General features: G+C 36.3%; 1 protein-coding gene across 1 annotated transcript in view; it reads right to left on the reverse strand.

Annotated features, from left to right (window-relative positions):
- Positions 1 to 21,178, reverse strand: part of LOC108521278 (putative ankyrin repeat domain-containing protein 31) — a gene marked incomplete at both ends in the record, with an annotated part of 67,701 nt that overhangs the window by 15,776 nt on the left and 30,747 nt on the right. Inside the window, 2 exon segments of the mRNA XM_017861009.1 lie at positions 5,737 to 5,881; positions 20,426 to 20,568. Coding sequence (XP_017716498.1) covers positions 5,737 to 5,881; positions 20,426 to 20,568 — 288 coding nt within the window.

The raw sequence follows: 21,178 nt of genomic DNA on the forward strand, positions 1-21,178 counted from the left end.
AAAAAAAAAAAAAAAAATTGGCACATATAACATTCCTATAATTCCCATATTAGAAATCAAATACTATCTTAAGAGAGCTAAAACATTTATATAGCGAAAGCAAAACAGATCTAACAAAATAACTAATACTAAAGATTGGCACTAAACTCAGTATTTATTTTCCCCACAGATATATCCAGATACGACCTCTTCATTCAATAGATTATGTAACTGTGTGCAAGCTACTTTTATAAAGTAAAAAATTATTTTATAATTAATTAGATTATCATCTCCTAATATGTCTGCTTAATAAGGTCCTAATTGAATGCTGCATTCTCTTCAAAGTAAAACATACACAGGTGGAAAAGGCCAATCATCTTATGAATGTACGGGGGGAAAAGATTATTTTTAAAAAGCCTAAGTTGATAATAAAAGGAATTATTTTAGTATCTCTTTCATAGCCTCCTTTACATACTGAAAGTAGCATTAAAGTTACCTATATATGCATTTGGCTACAAAAGATAAAAACCTAGAAACAATGACTTACACACAGGAAATATTCAAAGAATATTTGACAGAGGAAGGAATAAATTAATGAACATCTTAGATGTGATACATAACACAAATTTCTCTAAATATAAGCTAGAAATGTAAAATATTTTAATGAGGATGTAATTCGAAAACAGGGCAATTTAATTTATTTCTTGGGGACAATTTTCATGATAGCAATCAAATTATGAGCTGCATAATGAAGTCTGACATTGATTCATTCACCTTATACAGGTGAAAAAAGTCAAAGATAATGTCTTTTACCAAGCAAAAGGTGCTATTCCTTTGGAGCACCGTCGCTGGGGACTCACTCCAGAGTTTCAGTCTTGATTCTCATCTGCTTACCAGCTGGCTGACCTTGAGCAAATTTCTTAATGTCTCTGCCTCCATAAAATGCCCATAAATGAAAGCCAATATAAGTTTCAACCTTATAGAATGGTGAAGATTAAATTATATAATCCATGTAAAGTGCTTACATGAATCCTAGGTATAGAGAAAGTGCTTCATTATTATTATCATTTTCTAAGAGCAAAAGGACACTATACCTTCTCCAAACCTTTGATCTTAAATAAAAGAGTAGAAAAATCATATTTTCCAGAAACCACCCTGCAAGGGACATGGTTCCTAAGAGAATCTGGAAGGAAGAACAGGGCTTTATTTTCTCTCAGTTTTAAGACTTTACATTCCCTAATACAACCAACTTAATACCCAGGTATAAATTCTGAGGTGGTGATATTTGGTGATATAGCTATATTATTTTCCCTCTGCCACTCTGAGTTCCCATAAGGTACTGGGTACCGTGTTGAGATATTTACATATATTAACTTCAGTAGTCACACTAACAATCCCATAGGTAAACAGAGGCATAGATATTATAAACCCAAGTTTACAGATAAGAAAATTAGAAATGTTAATTCACCCTATAAGCTTTATAGCCTTTGAGGCTATAAAGTTAGGACTGAACTTTGTCCTACATCAAAGTAGATATATTTTACTTTAAGCTAGAAAAGCAGCAAATATATTTTATATGAGGAAAGTTCTTTATTCATCATTCCCAGACTTGAAAGCTCTCCATCTGGAATTTAAAAATGAATATTTTCTTTATTTAAGTGAAATAATAACCTCTATTTACATACAAATATTCTTAATTAACCTAATTTTGCATTCATATTGAAAAGTAGGCTGATAATTAATCCTGGAATTTGAAAGTTCAAACTTAAGAAATATTCAAACCATCTAGTGAGACATGATAATGCAACCCATCTTAGTAAATTCTCTCACAAAGAAAGAGTGGGAGCTTAGTACCATGGAGAAATGTTTGGAATTCCTTTACATGAAATAAATTTCACTGGGTAGGAATAGATTAAAAGTGGGCACTGGCCAACAGGGGATTCTGGATTTGGAGAAAGGACTAGAATGCTGTAGCAAGCATTCCCAGAAGAGCAAAACAATGCATGTTGTAATTATTTAAAATAGAGAAGTCAAGCAGTTAAGCAGATTATCAAAGCAATAATTTAAAAATATACTTTTGCCTCCAACTTAATAGTTTATTTGCAATTTTCCATATAGCTTAAAATGTTAATATGATTGTTTTAATAATTTATCTCAATGTGCTTTTACAGACCTGACTTCAACAAGTTACTGTCTGTCTCATTTCTCATGCAATTTGGCTACTTGGAAGGAAGTCTTTTGCTCTAATGAACCACTAATTAATTACTCCTGGTAGCCTTCAATTATCAATGAAGTTTTCTCTTTACTATAAAAGTAGAATATTTTGATCCAGGACTTAGTTCTCAGTCAATAGCATTCAGACAACTGCATTTCTTGATCAAGTATATTATTTATAAAATAAGTGGCCATAAAATAATAAATAGATCCATTAACCCTAAAGAAAAACTAGTCTCATGACTGGTTGTTAGATTGCTCAGTTGCACCTAATTTTCAGTTACAGACACACCCAACAATAATTGGAAGAACTGTTTTATATTAAATAGAATGCAGCTGGGAAGATTGATATGGTTTGGCTGTGTCCTCATCCAAATCTTTCTTGAATTATATCTCCCATAATCCCCATGTGTCATGGGAGGAACCCAGTGGGAGGTAATTGAATCATGGGGCAGATTTTCCCATGCTGTTCTCCTGATAGTGAATAAGTCTCAAAACATCTGATTGTTTTATAAAGGGCTGTTCCCCTGCACTTATCCTTGCTGCTGCCATGTGAAGAAGGATGTGTTTGCTTCCCCTTCAGCCACGATTGTAAGTTTCCTTAGGCCTCCCTAGTCCTGTGGAACTGTGAGTCAAGTAAACCTCTTTCCTTTATAAATTACCCAGTCTCAGGTATGTCTTTATTAGCAGCCTGAGAAAAAACTGATACAGAGATGTACTTTAAATTTCATTTAAAACCATTTAGATCAGGAAAAGATCTTTTCTAATAGACTTATCAAAGTGTTTGTGTTGACATTTAATCATTAACCAAGATAGATATGTAATATCTGCCCTGTTATCCTCTTGGACATGAAGGAGGCTGGGTTATGTGTCTTTGTTATGTACTCTCATAGGGCCTGAGCATTCTTTTATCACGTTCTTCATCGTAATTGCTTGCTATCCCTGTTTCTTATTCATCTTGTATTATTAGGCTGTAGCACTATTTAGTGTTTGACACATAGCAACCCTGATAGAATGAATGAATGAATGAATCACTCTCCACAGAAAATAAATTCCAGTGGAGGTGGGTTAGAGAGCATCTGTTGTTTTGCCTGCCCAGCACATATCCTCAGAGGCAGCTCTCTGAAGAGAGATACCATTGGTTCCTGCTGCCTAGATCCCTGGAGTTCCTTTTATTCTTGACCTTTCTAAGGTCTGGATCTTCAGTTTTTCCTTTAATTCTCGAGTTGTTCTGTCAAGAAGCTCCCTTTTCAGCCTTAGGTTGATTACTTGCTGTCAAAGAACTTTGAATTTATATTTGTATCAAAGAAGTGACAACAGCCACAGCTGTATTATTTGTCCCCAGGAAGACACAGAGCTTTAGCAGAGGATAGGTTTCTACTGCCAGCCTAAGTTTTGTTCTATTAAGGGAGAACTACAGGACATGCAGGGAGGCCCACTCACTTCATGGTTAGAAGGATTTTCAGACTAAAGTTTCCAGCGCACAAAGGGAGAACTACAAACGTAGAACCCTTTGTTGTTAAAGATAATAATATATAAAAGCCTTTGGGAGAAAATATCTGTTGGGGAAATTTTTTATTAAACTATAGTTTCATAAATGGCAATAAAGCACATATTGATCTGTTGAATGGAAAGAATTTGTTTTTGTTTTTGTTTCAGAGGACTGACAATATTTATTCAATAAATATTCGCTGAATGCATGCTATGTATAAGACACTTTAATATTAATCAGTAGATAAAACAAAGATCCTTTCCTTCATGGAGCTTAGATTCTGGAGGAAAAAGACAGAAAATGAAAAATAAGTCAACTGACTAATGTGTTAGGTGATAAGTGCTATGGGGAATGTCCAAGCAGAGCAGGGTCAGAGGGAATGGAGTGTGTATAATGATTCTAAAAATATATCCATAGATTTTGTGAAACTCCTTCCTTTAAGAGGTGGAGCTTAATTCTGCTACCTTTGAGTGTGGGCCAGACTTAGTGACTCACTTCTAACAAACAGAATATGGCACAAGTGATGACATATCACTTTTGAGATTAGGTTATGAAAAGACTGGCTTCTGTCTTAGGTATATTCTCTTTCTCTTAGGTCACCTGCTCTGAGATAGCTGCCAGGTTGTCAGCAGCCTTATGGAGAAGCTAATGTGGCAAGTAGCTAAAGCCTTCAGCCAACAGCCAGCAATGATCTGAGGCCTGCCAACAATCATTTGTGAGTTTGAAAATGGATCTTCCTGTCCTAGCTGCAATGTCCTAGTTGCAACTTGAGATGACTACAACCTGTGACACTCATCTAGAACCACTCAGTTAAACTGCTCCCAGAATCCTGACCTTCTGAAGCGATGTGAGACAAAACATGTTTGTTTTAAGCTGCTAAGTATTAGAATTCATTGTTACATACTGATAGATAACTAATATAGTGAGGGTAAGAAGGGGGCAGTTACAGTATTAAATAGGGTGGTCTAGGCCTCGTTGAAAAGGTGACATTTGAACTAAGACTTGAAGGAGGCTGGGGAGGCATATCTGAGGAAAAGCAAGGAGGCCAGCATGACTGAAGTTGAGTAATGGTGGTAGAAAGTACTAGTAAAAGGGGTTAACCAGTGGGGTGGCCAGCTGATACAGGAACTTCTAGGCTATTGTAAAGGATACTGGCTTTTCTTCTAGATTAAAGGGAGAGTCATTGCAGAGTTCGGAGCAGATGAATGTAGAGTTGTTACCAAAAAATGTAACAAATGTATTAGAGAGTATAAATAATATGTCATGTATTTAAATTATGTTTACATAATTTTTTATTGAAAACTACAGATCAAGTTCTTTTGTTGTTCAATTTAATAGAGCAGTGGATGAGAGGCAAAAGTATAGCCATAAGAAAACATTCTTAGGGAACTAATATAAATAATCCTGGCCATTTTCACTGAAAAGGATATAACCAAATTTAATTTACATCATATCATGTTATTTAGTCAAAGGATTTTGGGGAAAAGAAACAAATTTATAAAAGGTTTCTTAATTGTTTGCAATGTATAACCTGCAGAAAAGTATTACCTTTCTTTNAATATGTCATGTATTTAAATTATGTTTACATAATTTTTTATTGAAAACTACAGATCAAGTTCTTTTGTTGTTCAATTTAATAGAGCAGTGGATGAGAGGCAAAAAGTATAGCCATAAGAAAACATTCTTAGGGAACTAATATAAATAATCCTGGCCATTTTCACTGAAAAGGATATAACCAAATTTAATTTACATCATATCATGTTATTTAGTCAAAGGATTTTGGGGAAAAGAAACAAATTTATAAAAGGTTTCTTAATTGTTTGCAATGTATAACCTGCAGAAAAGTATTACCTTTCTTTTTTTCTTTTAGAGTCCTTTGTGCATTTGCAAACAACTCAGTGTGATTTATTAAAAGAATGAAGAAAAGACACTATTCAACGGATTTTCTCAACACTCATGAGAAAAATAAATTTAATCTCTTTAATTCTAAACTAAATTTCTGTAACTTTACTGATGTGACAAATAGTTATAACAGGGCAGTTTAATCTTACCTGATGTCAGGCATTTTTGATGTTTAGGGATATATCTCTCAAGGAGACGCTTCATACATAAATCCTTGGCCTCATCCAAAGCACATTTTCCATCATCATTTCTAAATAATGGATCAGCTCCATTCAAAAGAAGTAACTCTGCTACCTAGAAAAAGGTCGCTTATGTAAGGGAACCCAGATTGAGGGTATATTACTGTAAATGTGTGCTAGCAGACAACTCTAAGTAACATCAAATATATCTTTTGAAAACACAGTTTAGATTTATCTATAAATCTTTGTCCAATAAAAAAAGAATTAATGTAGTTGCACTGAATTTTAATTCATTGATACATGAGTTTCTTCTCAATAAAAAAGACTAAAGGAAGAATGAAAGGGAGAAAGAAAAAAAAAGAAGGTGGGAAGAGAAGAAAGGGAGAAAGAGTTAAGGGGGACGGAAGGTGGGAAAGCAGGCAGGCGGAAAGACAGGAGGCAAGAAAGGCTGAGGTAGAAACGTTGGTGGCTCAGCCACTAGTGAAATGAAGTTAGCAAATACACAAATAATTAGTACTGGGCTCTATAGTAGTAAATACAATTTTAACAGGTTCCAGGAGATAATTACATCTTCCATCTATACCTGTGCTGCTGCTGCTCCTCCTCAGACTGTTGGGGAAAAAGTGATCAATCTGTTACTACTGTTACTACTTCTCAAACAACCTCCTCTATGCAGCTCTCCCTGAGCTCTCCCAATGTCTCACCACCTGCTGCTGCCCAGAGAAAAATGACTTCTCCTTCCTTTCACACACATATTACTGCCCAATATACTCTATATTATGCTTATTTCTTTCATATCAGTCTCTCCTAGTGTACTCTAACTTTCTTGAGGGTTTTCCTTCTAAAATAATTTATTATTTTCAGCAGGAAATTAATGAATATGGTTCAAAATACAGAAGGCTCAGACAAAAATACAATGCAAAATAAGTTTCCCTCCTCTACCCCTGTACTATCATTTTTTCCTGAGTCAGCCCTGGTTAGTTTATTCTGAAATTTTCCAGCAATAGTCTAGTCTAATAGGTATGTATATATGTATGTATACATAATATGTGTGTATACATATTTTTGTTACACAAATGGTCATATATTATATACACTCTGTATTTTGCCTTCTTTCCCCCACCCTCCCCACAAGTCCTTGGAAACTGTTCCATATCAGTGTAGACTACACTTCCTCATTCTCTTCAGCAGCTAAGTAATAGTATACTGTATGAACGTACTATAATTTATTTCACCAGTACCCTATTAATGGATGTTGAAGTTGCTTCAAAGCTTTTACTACAGAAATATGTCTTCATATTCCCAGAGACTATCTTAGTGTCTTACGTGAAGTAAATACTAAAAAGTATTGTTTAGTAAAAGAATGAATGTAGGGCAGGAAGGATATGGTGAGTAGGCTTTAAAGTAACATTATACTAAAAGAAGCCTAAATGTCCATGTTAATGTATGGAATGAGAGGAAGTATATAAATTTCTATATAGTGTATGTACCTAAAGATTAAAAATATATATATATTTCCTTTTATAATAAAGCATCCTAGTCTACTAAAATAGTTTGAATCTTTCTCTCTTACCTTTGATATTATCTAGTTTGTGCCATTCACAAACACAACAGCTACACTTTCCTCATCTTCCTATAATAAAATGATTAGCACAAATTTATATTATGTCAGTTTTTTATTTTTTTTTTTGAGACAGTCTCCCTCTGTTGCCCAGGCTGGAGTTCAGTGGCATGATCTTGGCTCACTGCAAACTCTGTCTCCCACGTTCAATCGATTCTTGTGCCTTAGCCTCCCAGGTAGCTGGGAAAAGGTGTGCACCACCACGCCTGGCTAATTTTTGTATTTTTAGTAGAAATAGGGTTTCACCTTGTTGGCCAGGCTGGTCTTGAACTTCTAACCTCAAGTGATCCACTCACCTTGGCCTCCCAAAGTGTTGAGATTACAGGTGTGAGCCACTGCGTCTGGCCACTGTGTCAGGCTTTTAAAGAAAATATATATCTCTCTTTTGAGATAATAACTAGATGGTCTCAGGTATACAACATCTCTTTTGAAACTACTTTTTAATTACTTCGTACTCTGAGGTATGTGTGTATGTATGTGTGCATGTTCTTCTAGTGTTAATTCATGTTTAATTTTAACATGTTAATTCATGTTTAAAATCATAAAAGCAATATTCGTACATTGCAAAAAAAGTTAAAAATTACAGAAAGGTATTAAGTGGAAAGTCAAGGTCCCTCCCGCACTTATTGTGGTAGGCTGAAAATGCCCCCTTATCCACCCTAACCAAAAGATATCCATGTCTTCATCTCTACAACTTGTAAATGTCAACTTTATTTGGAAAAAAAGATCTTTGCAAATATGATTAAGTTAAGGATTTTGAGATTAGGGGCTTATCTTCAATTATCTCACTGAGCCTTAAATACCATCACAGGTATCCTTAAGAAAGAGGCTGAACAAGATTTCACATGTACACACAGAGGAAAAGGTGATGTGAAGTCAAGGAAGAGGTTGAAGTGATGCAGCCAAAATCAAGGAAGGCCGGTGGCCACTAGAAGCTGAAAGAGGCAAGTAACAGATTATCCTCTACGGCCTCTGGAGGGAGTCAAGCCCCACTGATATCTTGATTTTAGCCCAGTGATTCTGATTTTGGACTTCCAGTCTCTACAGCTGTGAGAGAATAAATTTCTGTTGCTTTAAGCCACCCAGTTTGTGCTGGGTTATAGCAGTCATAGGAAACCTATACAGATTTGGGTACCAGAAAGTGGGGTGCTATTGTAACAAATACCTAAAAATGTAGAAGTGGCTTTGGAACTGGAAAGCCTGGATTGTCTTGAACAGACACCTGGTAGAAATGTGGATGTTAAAGATCCTACCAGTGAGGGCTCAGGAGGAGCATATTAGAGAGAACCTGTGTCATCTTCGATAACGCATATATCATCATAAACAGAATGTTGGTGAAAAAAATGAACATTAAAGGCATTATTGGCAAGGGCTCAGAGGAAATACAGAACATGTTTTTAGAAGCTGGAGGAAAGACATTCCTTGCTATATAATACCAGAAAACCTAGATGTGTCCTGCAAGTTGTGTAAAAGCAGAATTTGTAAGCGCTAAACTTAGAGGTTTAGCTGAGGTGATTTCCAAGTGAAGCACTGAGAGTGCAACCTGGTTTCTTCTTAGGCATTATAGTAAAATGTGAGGAGAAAAGATAAATTGAAGAAAGAACTGTTAGGCAAAAAGGATGATTTGGGAAATTCTGTCCATCAAGATTGGAAAAGATGGTAAAACTTGGAGATTCCTGTAAGAAAAGTGTGCTTTGTAGAGAAGACCAAGGGCATAGCTGCAAAACCTTTGTTAATGCTGAAAAGAGTAGGAATGTGACTCACGGACCCATTAAACCATCTCAGCAGAAGCCAGAAATATAAGTGGGCCTGTGGAAAGATCTGTGAAAGATCCTGTTGTCTAATGGCATGAATCCCTGTGACACACATGGTAAACTCACAAGGTTTTTTGAAAATGCTCTGTCTCAGAAACACTGCATCTTAGACTGAAAGAGACAGAATGAAATGAAGAACTGCCAAGATTTTAGAGACAGCAAATAGGATAATGAAACTACTCACCTGAAAATGTATGCTACCCTTTAAAAGAAAAGAAAAGATAATACCAAGAACAGAAAGTCAGCAATGAGTGAAGAGTAACAGATGGCTGTGATATAATAGAGGCAGACTAGTCAGAAGCTTAGGAGATTAGCAAATAGATAGTCAAAGAGAGCCTGGCTAAAACTATAGTCCATCTTGGTGGTCCAGAAGAATGCTGTGTATATCCAAGGCAATGTCCTTTAAGGAGATGCTGGAGAGGAAACTTCTGAGTTACTGGTCCCTGGCTAAATGCAGGCCAAACTCAAAACTCCCTGAAGAATGAACATCGTCTGTAAGCCACACCAGATCCAATAGTAAAATGTAAAAACCTTTCTGATTCAGGAAGGTTAAACACAACTTCTAACCAATCAATAATTGACCACTAAATGGTCTTGAAACAATGGTATTCTGTTGGAAACCAGGCTAAAGATAAAAACAAGAAAAAAACAATTTTGCAAACAGGGTCACAAGGCTGCACACGGTGAGGGAAATAGACTTCACAATTTATCAAACAAAGAAACAACCCAAGTTGGGCATGTGGGTCAGGGGACTCAGCATCCAGAGTTGCTATAATAGATTATCTTAAATGTCCAATTTTGGCTGGATGTAGTGGCTCATGCCTGTCCCAGCGCTTTGGGAGGCCAAGGCAGGAAGATGACTTGAGGCCAGCAGTTCTAAACCAGCCTAGGTAACACAAGCAAGATTCTATCTCTACAAAAAATAAAAGTAAAAATAATTTTTTAAAAAGCTGGGTGTGGTGGTGCAGGCCTATTGTCACAACCACTCAGGAAGCTAAGGCAGGAGGATCACCTGTGCCCAAAAATTCGAGGCTGCAGTGAGCTATGATCACATCACTTTACTGCACTCCAGCCTGGGCAACAGAGTGAGATTCTGTCTCAAGAGAGACAGAGAGAGCGAGAAGGAGAGAAGAAGAGACATGAAAAGAAACACTAAAGTATGACCCATACACAGGATAAAAAGCAGTCATAGGAACTGCTTTGAGAGGGCCTATATTTGCAGAAAAACACTCTAAAACAGCTATTATAAATATGTTCAAAGAGCTGATGAAAGCCATGTTTAAAGAATTAAGAAAAAATATGGTGATAATGATTTATAAAATAGAGAATATTAATAAGCAGAAAGTTTTCAAAAAATCAAATGGAAATTCTGGGATTCAAAAGTATAATAACTTCACCAGAGGCCTCAACAGAAAGTTTAAGCTGACAGAAAAACAGAATCAGTGAATTTGGAGAGACAGATTAATAAAGATTACACAATCAGAAGAACAGATTTTTAAAAGAATGAATAAAAATGAATAGCACATCAGAGAAATATGGGGCATGATTAAGCACAACAACATACACATACAGGAGTTCCAGAAAGACAAGAGAGAGAAAAAGGAGCAGAAAAAAAATATTCAAAGAAATAATAGCTGAAAACTTCCTAAATTTGATGCAAAGCATTAATACACACATCTAAGAAGCACAACATATTCTAAAAAAGATAAATATAAAGGGATATATATCTAGACATAATCTGAGTCAAAATGTTAAAAGTCAAAGATAAAATCAGCAGCAAAGGAAAAATAACTTATCATTTAGATAAGAACCCCAATAAAATTAACATCTCACTTACTAGAAACAATAAGGTCCAGAGACAATGGGATGAGACAGTCAAAATGCTGAAAGGAAAACAAAACTGCCAAGCATGAATCTTATATCTAACAAAACTATCTTTCAAAAATGAAGGCAAAATAAAGACATTCACAGATAAACAAAAGCTGATAGAATGTATTGGTAGAAGACCTGCTTTAAAGGAAATACTAAAGGTAACTGGGCTGAAAGCAAGTGACAATAACTCAAATCCACATGAAAAAGCATATGAGTAATGGTAATTATATAGATAATTATGGGAGATAATATGATTGTATATTTATTTTCCTTTATTCCCTTAACTGATTTAAAAAGCAATGGCATAAAACAATATGATATTGTATTATAAGGCCTATAACATTTATAAATGTAATATACTTGACAATCATACCACAAAAGAGGCAAATCAGAATAAAGCTGAATTGGAGTAAAACAATGATACCAGTTGGTAACTTGAATCTACAGGAAAACATGCACAGAACCAGAAATGTAAAATAGGAAGCTTAATAAAATAAACTCTATAAGTAAATACTTGCTCTTATCTCAGCTTCTTTAAGAGATATAAGATCATATAAAGTAATATTTATAACAATATATTGTATTTATAAAATATACAAACATAATATATATAACAGTCAAAGAACAAAAATAGGGAAAAATAATTTTGCTATACAGAAACAATGTTTCTATATCTCACTGGAAAAAGGTTAGCAGAAGAATGAAGTCAGTTTTGATAACTTAAGATGCATATTGTAAGCCCTAGAGCAACCACTAAGAGCATAACTCAAAAATACACTAAAAAAATTAAAGAAATTAAATTGTTACACCAGAAAATATTCACTTAATGTAAAACAAAGCAGTATAGGTGGGGAAAACACAAAAAAATGAGATAGACTGAAAACAAAAAGAAAAATGGCAGGTATAAATCCAACCATATCAACAACAAAATTAAATACGAATGGATTAAACAACCTAATCAAAAGGCAGAGATGGTAAGATGTGATTCTTTTTAAAAATATACTATCTGAGACATACATTAGATACAAAGATAACAAACAAGATGAAAGTAAAAGGATGGAAAAAGACATACCATGCAAATGGCAAAAGAGACCTGGAGTGCTGGTCTAGTTTGGCTCTGTGTCCCCACCCAAATCTCATCTTGAATTGTATTCCCATAATTCCCACATGTTGTGGGAGGGACCCAGTGAGAGATAATTGAATCGTGGGGGTGGTTTCTCCCATACGGTTCTCATGATAATGAATAAGTCTCATGAGATCTGATGGTTTAATAAGGGGAAACCCATTTCTATTGGCTTTCATTCTCTCTCTTGCTGCTGCCATGTAAGAAGTGCCTTTCCCCTTATGCGATGATTGTGAAACCTCCCTAGCCACATGGAACTATAGGTCCATTAAACCTCTTTCTTCTGTAAATTGCCCAGTCTCAGGTATGTCTTTATCAGAACGTAAAAACAAACTAAAACAGTAAATTGGTACCAGTAGAGTGGGGCACTGCTGAAAAGATACCTGAAAATGTGGAAGCAACTTTGGAAATGGCTAACAGGCAGAGTTGGAACAGTTTGGAGGGCTCAGAAGAAAACAGGAAAATGTGGGAAAGTTTGAAACTCCCTAGAGACTTGTTGAATGGCTTTGACCAAAACACTAATAATGATATGGACAATGAAATCCAGGCTGAAGTGGTCTCAGATGGAGATGAGGACCTTGTTGGGAACTGGAGCAAGAGGGACTCTTGTTATGTTTTAGCAAAGAGACTGGTAGCATTTTGCCCCTGCCCTAGAGATTTGTGGAACTTTGAACTTGAGAGATGATTTAGGGTGTCTGTTGGAAGAAATTTCTAAGCAGCAAAGCCTTCACAAGGTGACTTGGGTGCTGTTAAAGGCATTCAGTTTTATAAGGGAAGCAGAGCATAAAAGTTTGGAAAATTTGTAGCCTGACAATGCAATAGAAAAGAAAATCCTGTTTTCTGAGGAGAAATTCATGTCAGCTGCAGAAATTTGCATAAGTAATGAACAGCTGAATGTTAATCCCCAAGACAATAGGGAAAACGTCCCCAGGGCATGTCAGAGGTCTTCACAGCAGCCCCTCCCATCACAGGCCCAGAGGTCTAGGAGTAAAAAATGGTTTCATGGGTCAGAGCCAGGGTTCCGAATCTGTGTGCAGCCTAGGGACTTGGTGCCCTGTGTCCCAACTGCTTTAGCCATGGCTGAAAGGGACCTATGTAGAGCTCGGGCTGTGGTTTCAAAGGGTTCAAGCCCCTAACCTTGGTAGCTTCCACATGGTGTTGAGCCTGCAAGTGCACAGAAGTCAAGAACTGGAGTTTGGGAACCTCTGCCTAGATTTCAGAAGATGTATGGAAATGCCTGGATGCTCAGGCAAAAGTTTGCTGCAAGGGCAGAGCCCTCATGGAGAACCTCTGCTAGGGCAGTGTGGAAGGGAAATGCAGGCTTGGAGCCCCCACAGAGAGTCCCTACTGGGGCACTGCCTAGTGGAGCTGTGAGAAGAGGGCCACTGTCCTCCAGACCCCAGAATGGTAGATCTACTGACAGTTTGCACCATGCGCCTAGAAAAGCCAGAGATACTCAGCAGCAGCCCATGAAGGCAGCTAGGACAGATGCTGTTCTCTGCAAAGCCACAAGGGTGGAGCTGCCCAAGACCATGGGAACCCACCTCTCGCATCACAGTGACTTGGATATGAGACATGAAGCCAAAGGAGATCATTTTGGAGCTTTAAGATTTGACTGCCCCACTGGATTTTGGACTTGCATGGGGCCTGTAGCCCCTTCATTTTGGCCAATTTCTCTCATTTGGAATGGTTGTATTTACCCAATGCCTGTATCCCCATTGTATCTACAAGGTAACTAACTTGCTTTTGATTTTACAAGCTCATAGGTGGAAAAGACTTGCCTTGTCTCAGATGAGACTTTGGACTGTGGACTTTTGAGTTAATGCTGAAATGGGTTAAGACTTTGGGGGACTACTGGGAAGGCATCATTGGTCTTGAAATGTGAGGACATGAGATTTGGGAGGGGTCAGAGATGGAATTATATGGTTTGGCTCTGTGTCCCCACCCAAATCTCCTCTTGAATTGTACTCCCGTAATTCCCATGTGTTGTGGGAGGGACTTGGTGGAAGATAATTGAATCGTGGGGGCAGTTTCTCCCATACTGTTCTCGTGTTATGTTTTAATGAAAAATCTACTTAGATATCACAGCCCAGGTGCTAGGTATGCTCATTGCTATTGAATGTTATTGCTTTTAGGTATTTTCAGTGAAATATATCCTTTTAGAAAGAAAAAAAAGCCGAATTCATACTGATATTTTCATTTCAGACTTCAGTGTATAGATTTATGCATACCTTTGGTTCTCTACCTACTTGTATGTCTTTTTTTAAAGCTAAACGTTTGTTTCTTAATACAGTAACTGAATTACCTATTTCTTTATCATCTAATATACTTACAATATTACTGTTAACAATGCCAGTATTACTATTAACAATGAAACTACTAAAATGTTTATTTTGGTAGTTCTTTTTCTTACAGTATATTCCATTAGGGATGAAGAGGCAGAATATTGTCTTTTGAAGTACAAGTTGAATATTCTTTATCTGAAATGCTTGGGACTAGTTTAGAATTTTGGATTTTGGAATATTTGCACTACCCTATGGGTATGATGCAGGCCTTTTTGACACTTTCAATAATATATTTATACCACAGAGCAGAAAATAAGCAAAAAACCCACAGTGAGTAATGCACATAGGTCTTGGCCCCATGTGGGGCACCATCAGGTGTTGGTGTATCTGGTCTGAACATGAGCTATTTTATTACCCTTTGTGGATGGGCTTGCATGAGGGAATTTGGGCATGTCCAGAAAAGCTGAATTGCAGCTGAAGGGAGCTAAGAGGGTCTTTTTCTCTTAGGGTGACTGAATAAATTGTATGTTGTGTGCCAGTGTGTTGACTGTAATCATAACATGAAATCAGGTGTGAAATTTTTCACTCATGGCGTCATGTCAACACTCAAAAAGTTTTGGATTTCTGATTTTTGGGTTAGGGATGCTTAACCTGTACTTGAAAGAATTTTGTTCTCTATCCTACTAACTTCTTATGTAAGAAAGTCAGCTGATTCTAGAGGGAGGAAAGTACTTGATTCAATAGTATGATCAAAGGTGAAAATCCATGGGCAAGCTTTAAGTAGAAGTGTATTTCCTTAAGGGGCCTACTGTTTAAGCTAAATAAGTGATGACTGTGATGCCAGCCACTTACTGAAATTTCTCTTCTTGTTCCAGTGAATAACCCTTGGTGGCTTTAAAATATGTCTACAAATTTAACATTCCTACCTCCAAAGGTAGAGCCTGATTTCCCTCCTCAAGAGTGCAGGCTGGAGTTTTAGTGGCTTGCTTTTAACAAATAGTATATGGCAGAAATGACAGTATGTGACTTCTAAGGCTAGGTTAAAAAGTATTGTGGCTTCCTCCTTGTTCTCGATCTTGATTCATTAACCCTGGCAGATGCCAGTTGTCATATTGTGAGGACACTCAAGCAGCTCTATGGAGGCATCCATGTGGCAATGAACATGGCTCCTGCCTATAGCTATGTCAGTGAGCCACCTTAGAAAGAGATTTTGCAGCCCCAGTCAAACTTTTAGTTGATTGTGTTCCCAGTCAACATCTTGACTACAACCTCATGAGAGACCCTTAGACAGAACCACTCACCTCTGCCACTCTGAAATTCCTGACTCACAGAAACTGCAACATGACAAATGTTTATTATTATTTTAAGTTTTATGGTAATTTGTTAGGTAGCAACAGGTAACTAATACAGAACCTAAATGTAGGTTTAAAATAGGTGGATACTCAATGAAAGTCATTTATTATTCTTTGGTGAGGAGAGAGCTTTTTAAAGGTAGAGAGTACATAAGCAGGCTTCAGAATTCCAAGTATTGGGCTACAGAGGAAATTGGTAAGTGCAGACAGTTGGTGAACGGACTGCCAAAGTATTAGTTACTGCCAAAGTAATGTATTCACTCCCTTGGGATCACCAACTGGATTTCCAGAAGAGTGAGGCTCTAGCTTCTGCCTTTTCCCTTCCTCCATACCTTTTTTTTCATGCTCCTTGATTCTGAATTTGACACAAAACCTCCAGAGAGAAACACCACAGCTCTTAAAGCAACCTCCTTATAAAACTATTTTTCCTGAAAGAAACCAATGCATTCTGTATTTTCTTTGCTGAAAAAAATGTGAATACCCAGACATAAATTCTTTATGTTTTGCTTGTATATGGCTTGTATATGATTTAGAGATTTAATTGTATCTACCATTGCTTTCAGTTTCCCTAGCTAGTCTTAAATTCCCAATGTAAAGGAGTTTGAAAGGTAGAATTTTTAGGTTGCTGTGTCTTATTAATTTTTAAGAGATTTGACTCATATTGTCCCTGTGATATGGCATTTTTCTCTCCAAGACATTTTATAGCTTTTCCAATTAGATTGTGTCCTTTGTTGTGATTCAATGTCTTATGCTTTCAGAGTTGTAATTTTTTGTAACCACTTCCATGTTATGGATCATTTGATCATAAAGATTTAAAGTCCAAATATTCCAAAATCCAAACAACAACAACAAAAAAACCACCAAAATCCTAAACACTGCTAGTCCCAAGCATTTCAAACAAAGAATATTCAACTTGTACTTCAAAAGACAGTATTCTGACTCTTCATCTCTAATGGAATATAGTTTAAGAAAAAGAACTACCAAAATAAACATCATTAGTAGTTTCACTGTTAATAGTAATACTGGCATTGTTAATAGTAATATTGTAAGTATATTAGATGATAAATAAATAATTCAATTACTGTATTAAGAAACAAATGTTTAGCTTAAAAAAAGACATACGAGTAGGCAGAGAACCAAAGTTAAGCATAAATCTATGCTATGAAGTCTGAAATGAAAATATCAGTATAAACTCATGATTTCTTTTCCTTTCTAAAAGGATATAGTTCACTAAAAATACCTAAAAGCAGTAACACCCAATAGCAGTGGTTGCACCCAGACTGGGGTGTCTAAGTAGATTTTCCATTAAAACATAACGATTTACAGAAAATATGTGAAGAAAGAAGCTAAACAATACCACAAAGAAAAAATGAGCCAAAACCAGAATTTGAGAAATTCTACAGGACAAATAAGCCATGTTTTTCAATAAACAGGAGACATAAAACCCCTAAAATATAGAAAGGACTGCTGTAGATTAAAACACATTTAAGATACATAACAAATACGTATGATATATGAAGCTTGATGTGTTCTAATTCAAATTAAAACTTCCTATAAAACACACTTTTAGATAACCTCAGAAATTTGGATATAGACTGGATGTTAAATGGTATAAAGAAACTTAACTTTTATTAGGTGAAATGATATTGCAAGTATGAAAAATTGTTTTTTATGGGTAAAATAGTATGATGTCTGGGATTTCTTTAAAATACTTCAATAACAAAATCAGTTCATGTTCTAGCCAAACAGGCCAGAGTTCTACCGCATAATAGAATGTATAATCAATTTTCACAAGAGAGTTTACTGAAAGGCCAGGCACGGTGGCTCATGTCTGTAATCCCAGCACTTTGGGAGGCAGAGGTGGGTGAATCACTTGAGGCCAGGAGCTCGAGACCAGCTTGGTCAAACTGGTGAAACCCCATCTCTACTAAAAATACAAAAACTTAGCTGGGCATGGTGATGTACGCCTATAATCCCAGCTACTCAAGAGGCTGAGGCACGAGAAGCGCTTGACGCCAGGAGGCAGAGGTGGCAGTGAATGGAGATCACACCACTATACTCCAGCCTGGTTGACAGAGGGAGACTCTTGTCTAAAAACAAAAACTAAAACAAAAAATAGTTAACTGTAGACCCACATAAAATGAATAATCACCATGTCTGAGGTCTATTTTTTCAATATATGTGAATCCCCAAATCAATGCCAACAAACCCCTTCAATTCAACATCCCATACACTCACAGATTACTGGATACTTCAAATAAAATCTTTGTTAAAGTTTTGATAGCTTATTTCAATGCCATTGCCTTCACCTACTAACAAAGTAAACCTAATAAAAGAGAAATAAAGGTTAGTCTGGCATGACTTGTTCTTAGTGATGCCTATGATTCTCAAAGAGCACTACATTCTTGCCTATATCTTCCAAACATATATTTAATAACTTGTTGCACATTTTCTAAGGAATAACGCTGAGCTGATCACTTGTAATTCTCAAATTCCAACTTTTCTACTCTTTTAAAAATGTATTTATTAACACTTTTATTAAGATGTAATTCACATGCCACACAGTCTACCTATTTAAAGAATATAATTCATTGTTTTTTAGTATATTAAGATGGTTGTGCAACCATTACCACAATCTAATTTTGGAACATTTTCATTCCCCCTAAAAGAAACCCTTTAACCATTAGTTGTCACTCACCATTCCCCACCCTCTAGACCTCCCATCTCTAATCTGTCTCTATAGATTTGACTATTATGGGTATTTCAAATTAACAGAATCATAAGATGTGGATTTTTTAAATGGCTCTTTCACTTTTAGAAAGCAGGATATTATCTTTTAGTATCTCTCCAACATAACAACTAAGACCTGTAAGATAATATATTCTAGTTCCTTTAACTCTCCAGAATGCTTAAAGAAGCTCACACTCCCCAGATAGTAAGACAAGCATTGGGTTCCCAAGGCTTCCCTGTTTGACATCTTTACTCCTGTGACACCAAAGGCATTTGAGCAATCCAATTCCCAGGGCCTAGGCCATTTCTCTGATCATCCTTGCCTCATGTCACACCAACTACTGATTTCAGCTTTTAATTTTCATGACTGCTCTCTAGATGTCCACTCCTGTCTTGTCATTCTCCTTTTCTCTCACTAGTCAGGATATGCCATGGTGCCAGAAGCATATGAACCACAGGGAGATTGGAGGATGGCAAGAGGGAGTGCAGTAAGTGGGGAAACTGGATTCTGGGAATAGAGGCCTGTGTCTTTGGTTCCTTTAACATCATTGAAGGAACTAATTATTTCACATATTCAAAGGCCAAATAGGAGACTGCCAATGCTAGACTGTGAGGCAGAAATGGATTCAAGCCAAGTTCGAAGTGGGGCAAAGGAACAAATAGGAAAGAAAAAAAGAAAAATTAAAATGCTCAGGGCTCACTTTACTCAAAGGAAGAAAAGATTCTTGATCAGTATAGGTCAGCCCTGGAAAGTAAGGGCGCAAATGGGCTACGGGGTTAGAGAGAAGAAGTGCTTTGGCATGAGGTTTCTCTGCTTTCTGACAGAGAAAGGATTCACACTGTCACATGTCTAAGCCTGCATTCTTCTGGCCATTAAACTGGATCCTGGGAAGAATTCTCTCCTCCTAGTCCTCTAAACTATATGCAAAAATGACTACCCATCACAAAGATATACATTATCAAACAAATAAACAAACAATGAAAAACAAACAACAAAAAAACTGCCTAAACCCTTCTGAAGTACTGTTTCATACTATGAAGGAATATGCCCTATCTATTCCCATGGATCCCAGCAGCCTTCTCCACCTCTGCCTGTGTTAGGCATTTCTTCTGGAAATAGGCAGAACAAATCTTGATCCCAGGTGGTTAATACCCTTTCCCATCCTAGAAGTTTTTAAACCCAGAGGGCAACCTCTAATACCTGAAATAAATAACAGGATACCTTCAGCAAGTGCCTCAGCCCTGCAATGTTGTTCTGGGACCAGAAAAAATGTGTAGTAAGCTAATATGGTTTCTGAGATAAACCTTGTATACTAGAATTCATAATCTTAATGTTACCATTTATTGCAGTTACTATTAACCAACTGGTATGCAATTATAGTAGTCTGATATTTTAACCTGCAGTACAGTTCTGCTGATATATCCTGGCTGATCATTAAGCTGAACTGATCAGAAACATTCTCCTGTCTTAGGCCGATTATGAAAGGGACACTAGACTCCATAAAGCTGTAAATCTCCTGTCAGGACTGGACATAACTGCGTAACACTCTATAAGAAGGAAATATTCTTCTAAACCCTATAAAGCACCATATTGAAGGAGTTTTAAAGGAGAACAAATTGAAAAAAATACTGTGTAACCAAAAAGTTCTGTATGGTTATTAAAAGTAACATGTAAAATGACACCTATCATATTACACACAACAAACCCATCACATAGTAAAATTTCATTATAAATTCTAAGTATTCATTAGCAGAATGAAATTAAACTAAAATTTCTGTATGTTTTCCTATTTTGTGGTTCCAGAGATATTTAATATTTGCAAAATATATTATTTGTTCTGCAAATAAAAGCATCACAGTACCTTATAATGTCCATTCATCACTGCATCATGTAGGGGAGTAATCTGGTACACTCCTTTGATATTTACATCTGCTCCACCTTTTAATAGCTCACTTGCTGTCCGATAAAATCCTCCTACACTAGCTTCATGAAGTGCTGTCCAACCTATCATACAAAAAGATATGGCATTTGTTTACATTTGGCATCTTAATAATGTTTTGTGCTTGCCCTTAAAAAACAACTCTGATTCTAAGTTGTTTCTTTAAAAATATTTTGATTATATGAGTCAAGATAGTATCATCTGAAAGCACACTGTGGTTTCAATAAACCTGAAGGTAGGTTCAATAAACCTGAAGGACAAATCAAACTCCTACCCCTCAACTCCGTTGTGCAAAAATGTGAAAAGAAACAAAATATTTGGAAGTAATCCTGACCTCTCCAAATAAATAGGCTGTGCAGGAGTCATTATCAACTCAAAGAGAATACTGGTTGCAGGCTGCCTTTCTGCAGAGATGAGGGGAGAAAAGCTTTATTTCTAGTTCAAGGTACTTCCATTAAAGTATCCAACTGGCTGGACTACATATCACTCGATTCAAAATGATATATTCATTTTTTTTCTCCTTCTTTACAAAAAACTTTTTATAGTAGTTTAACAACCACAAACTGCTCCAAGAAAACTAATCATACAGGCAAATATTCTTTTTCTTTATTGGCCAAAGACAATGGTATAAGTTATAGATTTTTTTTTTTTTTTTTTTTTTTTTTTTTTTTTTTT

The sequence above is a fragment of the Rhinopithecus bieti genome, unplaced genomic scaffold, assembly GCF_001698545.2.
Source record: "Rhinopithecus bieti isolate Rb0 unplaced genomic scaffold, ASM169854v2 scaffold_58961, whole genome shotgun sequence".
NCBI classification, from domain to species: Eukaryota; Metazoa; Chordata; class Mammalia; order Primates; family Cercopithecidae; genus Rhinopithecus; species Rhinopithecus bieti.